At 29.4% G+C, this 10,796-nt stretch overlaps 1 protein-coding gene across 2 annotated transcripts; it reads right to left on the minus strand.

The window, feature by feature from the left end:
- Positions 1-1,149: 1,149 nt before the first annotated feature.
- LOC120071362 (palmitoyl-acyl carrier protein thioesterase, chloroplastic-like) lies at positions 1,150-5,156 on the minus strand. Of its 2 annotated transcripts, none has more exons than XM_039023604.2 (7): positions 4,712-5,156; positions 3,249-3,872; positions 2,946-3,079; positions 2,470-2,583; positions 2,116-2,287; positions 1,961-2,029; positions 1,150-1,882 (listed from the first exon to the last, which is right to left on the minus strand). In XM_039023604.2, exons 2-7 carry the CDS (start codon positions 3,738-3,740, stop codon positions 1,613-1,615), a joined length of 1,251 nt encoding a protein of 416 aa, XP_038879532.1. In that variant the 5' UTR covers positions 3,741-3,872; positions 4,712-5,156; the 3' UTR covers positions 1,150-1,612. The 2 variants fall into 2 exon arrangements, with proteins under 2 accessions (XP_038879532.1, XP_038879533.1); XM_039023605.2 differs by having other exon boundaries at positions 3,249-3,880; positions 4,712-5,047.
- Positions 5,157-10,796: the final 5,640 nt, after the last annotated feature.

The raw sequence follows: 10,796 nt of genomic DNA on the forward strand, positions 1-10,796 counted from the left end.
ACAAAATGTTATACGATCGCCTACCAAATGCTATACGATCGTTGAGTCACAAATCACTTACCAAATGCTACACGATCGTTGAGTAACAAAATGCTATACGATTTCACAGTTGGATGGAAGGAAAATCGTGGTAGGAAGCGGAAGAAATGAAAACCCACCCTTCTCAATGGGTATGCAATTCCTTCATTTGTGTGGATAAAAGATACGTAGGAATTGTCTTTTCCAAGATAAATAAACAAATCTCACCAACCAAATATGGACTTTGTAAACCCATTCTCATTCTCTTTTCCTCCAACCAAATGGCCCTTAATTCTGTATCTTAAAAGGTAAACCCTCATCACATTCTATACTTAAAAAGGGGGAATAAGTAAAGATATGTTATAAAGATGGTATATTAGTGATATGTGAAAGTAGAAAGAGAATTACAATTTACGTGTCAACTTGATATATCGCAACTGATTAAGTGATACAGTCGTAGAACTTTAACAAAAAAGAAACAATTACAAAATTAATTAATTAATTAAAAAAACTATATTTGTAAAATGTTTTTCGATGTCACATATTTCCAAGTATGGCCAAAGAAATTTCCACTCGTGATAAAAGTGTTAATATATATAACTAAATGTCCATTGGACCACAAAAAACCACATTTGAACTAGGGGAAAGAGCTCTTTCTTCACGAGGAATAACTTATCTAAAAAGCCCTTTCTCCGTGAAGCAAAATTCCAAATTGGAACCAAAACTGTCAGGTTAGAAAAAGAACCAAAAAGGGAAGGAAAACTTGAATTAAAACAAAGGAACAAACAGAATCAGGCAAAAATGACTAAACACACTGTCCATTGCAAAACATTCTGTCTTTATATTACTTGTTCTCAGCTCACATTATTAGCCATTTAAGATAAGGTTAGTTCACACTATATGCTTTTTCAAAAAAAGAGAGACAAAAGGTAGGGCCCATTACACAACGTGAGGATTGATGGCCTAGCTGGAACCGGCAAACCTGATATAACATCGTTGGTCCAGCTAAGGAGCCAGGCTGCAAAAATAGCAATAAGACGATGTATTATCATCATAACCTGCTGCAAAAGCTTATCTTAATCTTAATTCTCAGTAATCAACCAGGCTGGCAAAGAATTAAGGATCAATCAATACACAAAACAAGAAAATATTTCACATTTAAAGTCTCTAATGAAGGCAATCACAAATAACCCCAACAAAAAAATGGAGGAACAGTCAGCAGAGCGGTCGGAGAGGTGTTATCTATATTACCTTCCCGTTGAGACAATGGGAGAGATGGGACAATAAAAGAATGACTAATTACAATGGGACTGCATGTTTTTTCCTTTTTTTTTTTTTTTTTCTTCCCAAGGAAAACAGATAGTTTAGGGGACTGGAAAAAAAATATACATATACATATATAGATATATATATCATATAATTATATGAGGATTTTTCAAATCCGAGAAAAAAACAGCAGTTGGACTCTACAACACAAGCAATGAATGCACAAGGTGGGGCGCAATTAGAGACGACTCCAGCTACGAGGTAGCTTCATGGATTGATGTTCTTTTTTTTTTTCTTGTCTTCTTATTTTTTCTTTTTTTCTTTTTTTTCAAGTATCTCCGGCTGGAATCTGACCCACCAAACCGAAATTTGTTGCATGCTTGGGCCTCCACTCAGTTCTTCCTCTAACAATCTCAGCTCCATTTTCAAGTCGAAGCAGGTGCTGGCATTCGATGTCGCCAGCATCGGCCAAATTGCTGATACCAGCACCAGATACAGCAGTAAGAGATTGCAGTACACTGTCCCTTCCACATTCTCTCCTGTATTCCAAAGTCATGGTAGAGAGTTCATGACTCTCCAGGATTGGCAAGGGTGCACTCTGTGATTACCAAATCTTTGGTCAGAGACGGCCGTGGCAGAAGAAACCAATAAAAAAAAGAGTTGAGAAGAAAAATACCTCAAGTATCCAGCCAATGTACTTCACATTATTAACATGCTGGTTAATATCTAAATCACTCCATCTAGGCTGCAAATCATTATTCACAACAATGAAACGAGGAAGCCTCCATCTAGTAAAATATTATTTAACCAAGAGGGAGAGTTATAACTTACTGTTAAACCTGTACGAATGTAATCAGCAGTATCATCATCAAGTTTTGAAAGTTTTCTCCCATCTTCTTCTACTATGGGAGGTGAATCTGCAAAATAAGGTTCTATTTCACCTCTAACTTCACCAGGAATCTTTGATAATTTTCTTGTCTGCTTATTCATCATCACCCAAACACTGCCATTGGACGAGAAAAGAAGAACAAACCCAGTAATTAGAATTGCAGTAACCGACTTAAACGGTAGAATAATTGTCTAGATCCGTCGTTTCTCTTTCCTTCTTTTGAGATGCAACTACGAAGAGAATTGAGAAAGGGAGAGAAAAAACAAGGATTACATTCTGGCAGGGGAAACCTATACCTTGAGGCCCTAGTAAGAGTTTCACCAGTTTTGCAATCACGAACAAGCCAATCTCGTCGCATGCCGTTCTTCCCAGATGCACAGACCCAAGTGTCTACTTGAACAACATCACCCCTGCAAAAAAAGGGGATAATTGATTCAGTTCTTCAACCTCTTTGTCAGCCATTAAAATATCCTTGTGATATTTTCCAGATACCAACTCATCTCATTTTTCTTCTATTTCTTTTTTATGAAAATAACACATTTCATATTAAAATTAGAGAGCAGTTGTAACATAGACAACCTAAAAGTCATACACTGGCGGTTGGCTACATGTCCTGAGAATATGAGAAGCTGTGGAAGTCAAATATCTGAACCATTCATCTTACATGTTCAATAGAAAGATATAGCTAACGCAGAGATGAATAAATGTCATGAAGCGCTAATTATTTTCCTAACAAGGATATATATACAAGAAGAAACCTATGCCAACTTACCAAGTAGGGTATCTATCTACCACAACCTGCATCTTCGCAACTACCCATATCAAGTTTTTTTTACACATTTCTGGTGTCGAACCAAACCCATCACCTAGCAGTCCAGCAGTTTTCACATGATTAAGTGCAGTCTCCTGTAGAAGAAACAAGATAAGATCTTACTGTTTCCAATAAATAAAATAATAGATGAATTAACAACAATATGCATTCAACATGCAACTAAAAAAATTTTAATCTACAACAGATAAAGCATCATAAGAATCAAAATCTAACAAGAAAACAACTACATGATTAATCATGTACCTGTAAATGATTCATTAGTGTTTCTATAGATGCAGTCCGATCTGCACCAATTTCATAAGATCTAATTGAAAAATTCTGTCGAAACACAAGACCATCTTGAACAATTCTTCCCAAACCAAATGGATCAATAAGCATGTCAGGCCGCCTAGGTTTCCAGTCAAGCATCATCCATTGCTTCTCGGCAGCCAGAAATATGGTGGTGATAGCAGCAAGAAGCATACTCCAGTCAGGTAGTAGGTTAATGAAGGTCCTCGGGGGAGGTGATGTTGTCAAGTCATCATCAAACATGACACCCTCCAATCCAACGGAAGTACCATTTATCTTTGGAGGAGCTTGGGCATTTGCCTTAACTTGCAAACCACGAGAAGAAGATTTGGGCCTGCTTCCTCCGGGATTGACAGATCCACTACCAAATTTAGTTGACTTTGCACCAGAGTCCGAGGACGGAGAAATAGCAGGAAAAAAGGCAGAAGTAGCTGCAGTGGCAACCATGACGAACTTTCTACCAGAAACACGGTCAATCTGCCAACCGGATACTTGTTTCAACGAAATTCCCCACTATCAATCAAAGCCTACGTACACGAAAGATGGCTGGATTTTCTCGAGGAAATAGCCATCAGCAACCTATGCAGCTACATGAAAATTAGTATCGACTATGAAAGCTTCATGAGGTTGATATAAAAGTCATCAATATCAGATCACACATACAACTTACGAATTTATTCTCTCTCTAACAATAAAATAATAAAATTAAATAATTACGAAAGTGATGAAAATCACATAGGATGTAATATTCGACTAAAAACCTTAGGAGTATCCATAGAAATGATAGCATACACATCTAAAAGATCGTAATCAAAACGAACAAAATTAAAAGGTAGTTCAAAACAAAGCTTCGCAGAAACAGGATGTAGAACACGATTAACGCAACAAATTCAAATAAACAAAGCATGACGAAAGAAAAACAAAACTCTGATCCAAGATCGTCAAGAGACAAGCCGAAACAAAAAGAAGAAAGAAAAAAGAGCAGAAAGAACGAAAATGACTACTAAATAATAATAGCACTCTCTAAGGAAAAAAAACGCATTGAAAATCAACGAATGCATGAACTCAAAAGAGAATCATCGACTTGCATGCTCAGAACAAGATCAGAAGAAACCTATCCTAAATCTACAGAAAAAGAAAAAAAAAAAAAAAAAAAAAAAAAGAAACAGATCGCGAAATGAAGGCATCCTAAGAACAAAAATCAAAATTAGCTATACAAGACAACCGAAGGCAAAGATGAGGAATAAGAAAACTCCAATAGAACAAAAGGAAAACGCATGTGAGAGCCAATGACAATTAACAAGAGACGAGGAAAGTTGTAAACGGAAGAAGGAAGAAAAAAACAAAATAAAAATGCAGATCTGAAACGATTAATGAGTGAAATGGAGAGAAAGAGAAGAGAAGTGGAGCGACGGTACCTTGAACGGGAAGAAGTGGAAAATCGTCCGGTGATGAGATGAAGAGAAAAAGGAAGGAGTAATGTGAGAAATCAAAATGCAGATCTCTCCTTAACGGGCGCGGATCGTAGGGTTTGCAGAAGCTTTGGTGTTCGGCGTTTTGGAAAATGGTTTGTGTTAGTTGTTTTTATTTAGGTCGTTCGAAAAATGGGAAAATGAGAGAGAAAAGGGTTTGAGGCCAACGGTTGGTGTTAGTGGTGGGGAATTGTTTCAAAGCCTTTGAAATAAATAATGATATATAAAGCGGACACCTGCCTTCTTCTTCTTCTCCTCCTCCTCCTCCTCCTCCTCCTTCTTTCTTCTTTCTTCTTCCTTCCTCCCTTCCAGTCCACAGTTCCCATCTTCAATTTACGATTTTGCCCTTTTCCATATTTTTTATTTATTATTTTTATTTGTGCATTCTCTCAAATTCCTTCCAGAACCATCTTCCTTTTCTTCTTAATTGCTTTTTACTATTTAATTATTAAATTAATTAGTTCTCAATTTTTAACCATTATACTCGTTTTAATTCCATGGTTAGATAACATTCACGGGGGACGTGTTTGGATTGATTAGAGAAAAAAATGTTTCTAAAAAATTCATTGTTGTTTAAATTTTTTTAAATACTTTCAAAAACTATTTTGAGTATTGCAAACAATTTAATTTTTTTTAAATAATTTTTTAAAGATTAAACACTTTGAAAAATTAAATCAAACACTCTTGCGTCCTGTTTGGAATGATGATTCAAGAAAAAGTATTTTTTTTAAAACTCGTTTTTATTTAATGAGTTTTGATAAACACTCCAATTTTTTAATATTAAATACTTGAAAATGTATTACAAACACATTTTTAGTGAATGATTTAGTTGTTTAACTTTTGAGAATGAGTGTCAAAAGATTAAAGGGTATAATTTTAGTTTTAAGTTTCAAAATGTTGAATATGAGAGCCTCGTTTGTAACTTGTAACCATTTGATTTTTTGATTTTTTGTTTTTGTTTTGAACCATTTCTTACCATCATTTGCATACGTAACAATAACTTTTTGAAAACTACTTTTAATTCTCAATACAATAGTTATCAAATGGGCTATATAATCGAGTTTTAAATTAAATTTTCATTTGGTTTTAAATTTTAAAACGTTATATTTTTACCCTGAATTTTCCGTTTATATTTTATTTGACCCAAAGATTTTTAAATGATAGAATTCTTAGTTTAGATTTTATTAATTTGGCCTATAGGTTTTAAAAGGGTTGAGTACTTAGTTTAGATTTTATTTGGTTTAATAGAATTTAAAATGATTGAACTTTTAGTTTAGATTTTATTCGGTGAACAAGTTTTTAAATGGTCATAGTTTAGATTTCATTTGGTGTATAAATTTTTAAATGGCTGAGTTTTTAAGTTTAGATTTTATTTCGTTTATAAATTTTAATGCTCACTTTCAGTATTTGTTATTAACTTTCGATTAATTAATTTAAAATAGTTAATGAGATAAAATTACAATTTTATTCGATCAATAAATAAAAATTAAGAAAATGTTAAATTTATACCTTAAAACTTTGAATTGTATCAATTTAAATCTTGAATTAACTTTTGTATCAATTAACACCACATTCATGCTTAATTTTAAAAATATTATATGTTTCAATTAAATTTCTAATTTGTTATATTTTAAAAATCATCCATACATTTAGTTGAGCTATACTTGCATATAGGATTGTCGATGTATCTTCCAAATAATTCACACTTGATTTATATTGCCATCTTTCTTTATGTAATATTAAATATCATTTGTTCAGAAAATATCAATATCATTTGCTTTCTTAAACAATTTAGCTTAGGATCTTAAAATATACATTCCTATCCTATAATTAATTAAACCGTGTAGATATAAATATGCAGCTACCATGTGAAAGAAATTGTTTTTCTATTGTTCGTTTCTTCAATCAATCAAATCAACCATAAATTAAAAGAAAATTCCATGATTAATCAATGTGAATTTATTATAAAAGAGCTAAGGAATAATAGAATAAATGTGTATTTCATGTTTTTATACACATAATAAATTCAGAAATTAAATTTTAATTTAAACAAATATTTAAATTGTATTGATATTATATATTTATAAATCATAAAACTAGTTGTAGTTGTCCATTAATATTTAGTTGACAATAAATTATTATTAATTTATTTAAATATGATTTAGATTTAAAAAATTATATAATTTATAATACATTACATAATACATATTATATTTTTTAAAACATGAATTGAGTTTATAATTGGACATATTATATTTCTAAATATTTTTATCTTTATTTAATATAATTTTACATTTTAAAATTTGGATACAATAAAACTTGTTTTCACAATTTGCACGGTCATAAAATTCGAGTGGTCTATCAAACATATATTTGAAAATTTCAATAAATCTCAATATAAAACAGAATTTAGATTCTCTACCAAACAGATCTTGAATATAAAAGAAATACATAACTTGTGATTGAAGATGATATTGATAATAATTGTGAATATAAAAGAAACAAAAGAAAATAATGTTAGTTAAAATGATTAGGAAGCAGCCTAAGTTATGGGAATTAATAGTTAAATTTGACTTTTCTTTATTCTTTATTTTTGGTTATAGACAAACCCAAACAATCAGTGAGCCTTATTTGTTGGCAACAACAAATTGACCAATATCAGAATCCAACTCCTCATATAAATAAATAAATAAAGTGAGAAATAAATAGATAAAGTAATTAAAAGAATAGGTAGCTCAACTGCACTTGCTTTCTTTGAATTTTATTAAATTTGACTTTTATCTTTTCCTCTCTTTCACTAGTTTTCCTTCAATTGCAACTAATTTTGTGGTCAATTGCTTCATCTAATTTGTTATCCATGTTCATATTTAAATGTTAAATCATAATGTTTTTTCCAAAAAAAAAAAAGTTAGTTAAATTAGACTGAAATTTTACAATAAAATATTAATTATACAGATGAGTTTTGCATTCTTCAAACTTCTTATTTTGAGTGATTTATTTTATTAGTATCTCGTGATGTAATCATATAGATTGTAGACTCTTAGTTATTATTCTAAAAAATATATATTATTTAAGAATATCATGAATCTAATGATTTTAAATTATACGTGAAGGCAAGGTTTAGACATTATGAAAATATTATTTTTTTCAAATTTATTATGTTTGAAAACTATGTTGAGTATAAAATTTGAAATAGCTCAATTGGTCAGGTGTCGGGAAAACCCTAATTAATTTGTCTTAGTTTTTTTTTTATTTATTATTTTTCTTAAATAAATGGTAGTCATAAATAGGGGGAAAAAAGAGAAAATTATGTGATTTTTGTAGTTGAACAACATGATGGTGCAAAATTTTGAAGTTATGACCTTTTGGTCGAGGATGGAGGTGTTTTAACCCATCGAGCAATATTTAAGTTGGAAAAAAAAAAAAGAAAAAGTAATTATCAATCTATTTTTTAATGTGATTTTCTATTATGTGCATAAGTTTTTAATGTGAATTTAAGAAACATAATAATTTTTGTTTGTAATACTTTTGTTGTTTGAAAAAAGAAATACTATACTCTTCAACTTTGAGATAGATTTTGGTTACATTCACAGACTCTGAAAAGTTTTATTTTATTTATGAATATTAAAATTTGTTTCGAAAATATTCTTACAATTTTTCCATTAAAATAAAATTTAATTTTTAGCTCGATGACCAATATATAAAACATTGTTCACAAAATTGGTCTGAAGTTGATGGATAAAATTAATTATGTAAATGATTTTAACAATATACTTTAGTGAAATAAATATTAACAATGATTTCAACTTTTATTTAGCTATAAATAATAGGTTAGATTTGTTCAATTTTGGTCCATGTATTTTTAATTGTTCAATTTTAGACCCTATACTTTGAATAGATCTTAAATTTAGTCATAATGCTAGTTCATTGTTAATTTTTTTAAAAAAAACACTTTTGGTTATCTATAGCATTTTTACTATAAATTTTGAAAACTTATTTTATTACTATTTAATCGATTATAGTAACAATTAATTTTGAGAGACTAAATTTAAGATTTATTGTAAGTACGAAGACCAAAATTAGACAAATAAAAGTATAAGGACTGAAATTGAACAAACTTTAAAAGTAGAAGAACCAAAATAATATTTTCACCTAAACAACACCACATACACATTTAATATATAGGGTTGTTTTCAAATATAATAAAATGAATAAACTTATTTATAAATATAGCAGATTATTACAGTTATCTATCTGTGATAGATAATGACATTTTGCTATATTTAAAAATATTTTTAATAATTTTATCATTTAAAATAATTATTCTAATAATTATTATATGTCAATTTTGATGTTTTATTTGAATAGATAAAATATTTTCTTCTTGGAAATTATTGGGTGACCAAACAAAATTGGTAGTAAAGTAGCAAAAGCACAATTGGTCTTTTAATGTGCTCTCTCAATATATATTTATATTTATATCTTTCCCAGAAACAGCTCAAAAGCCGCTGGAATATTTTCTGCCTTCAAAATCTAGACGATTCTTCTTGATGCCAGCTCAACGTGACACGTGTCCACTGTCAGTTGTAAAATGTCATTCTCGTAATTAATGCCTTCTTATAGCCCCAATTTCGTAGTCTTCGGCATGCCGTTAGCCTACTCTTAAAACACGGTGCCGCTGGCCTCTTGCCTCCCCTTTCGCCCGCTAATTATTTTTTAAATTTTTTTAAATTTGAAATTCTTATTACTTAATTAGGTTAAATTTTGTTTTTTTCCCCTAAAACTTGTATGAAACTGATAAGTTTAATAATAATAATTTAGTTTGTAACTAGTTTTTGTACTATGTTTATAACGATTTAGTCTTTATTATTATAATTATTTTAAGATTTATTGCAATTTTTACATAGTTAGATCAATAAACTAATTAGGTATCCAATGTAGTAATAACTTATAAAATTTAAGGTTCAGTTTGATAACTATTTAGTTTTTTTTTTTTTTTTTGAAATTAAGTATATAGATATTACTTTCACCTCCAAATTTATTTATTTGTTATCTACTTTTACCAATGATTTAAAAAATCAAACCAAAATTCGAAAACTAAAAAAATTAACTTTTAAAGACTTGTTTTGCTTTTTTGAATTTGGCTAAGAATTCAATCATGTACTTAAAATATGCAAACCATGGTAAGAAATGAGAAAGAAATAAGTTTAATTTTCAAAAACCAAAAACCAAAAATGAAATAGTTATCAAACAAGACCTAAATTATTAAATAATGAAAATTGATATTTAATTTTTTTTGACTTTTTTACGACATGGATTAAGTTGTCACAATTTTGAAAGTATAAAAACTAAATTGTTATATACAAGAATACAACGACTAAATTTTTACAAAAAATGAAAGTGTAGGAACTTAATTGTTATAAATCAAAATTCAATAGACTAAATTGTTATCTCCATAATTTTTCAACCTTTGTTATTATTTTATTTTATTTTTGGTTAAATATGTACTTTAGTTATAGTCTCAATCCATCCAACTTTACTTTGAATTTTACCTCCATATTTTGAAAGAGAGATTGTATTATATTTCATGAAACAATGAGGATGTTTGAGCAGTTATATTATTTGAATAATATTGATTTATATGTATTTAAAAATATGGTTTCAGTTTTAGTTTTAGTTTTACCATACATCCTATTTCCATCGGTTAGGTTCAAAATCATAATTAAGTTATTTGAATAATATTGATTTATATAAGTATTTAAACATTTTGATAAAAAAAAAATTAAAATACACTTAAAAAAGTATTATGAACAGCTGCAAAATATGATTTTTTTCACAATAAAAACCCCAACAACAAAATAGTAATGAAAAATACTAGTACTACCACTTTGCAAGTTACTCTATGATTTTTTCGCCTTCATTTAATGAAAAAGATGACAAAATAGTAGTAATGGAAAGAGCATGCAATTCTAGGGTAAAAACAAATATTTTAAAAGTTAAATGACACTAATAAAATTTATTTTAAATGACA

The sequence above is a fragment of the Benincasa hispida genome, chromosome 2 (assembly GCF_027475165.1).
Source record: "Benincasa hispida cultivar pf3 chromosome 2, pf3_genome.v1.1, whole genome shotgun sequence".
NCBI lineage: Eukaryota > Viridiplantae > Streptophyta > Magnoliopsida > Cucurbitales > Cucurbitaceae > Benincasa > Benincasa hispida.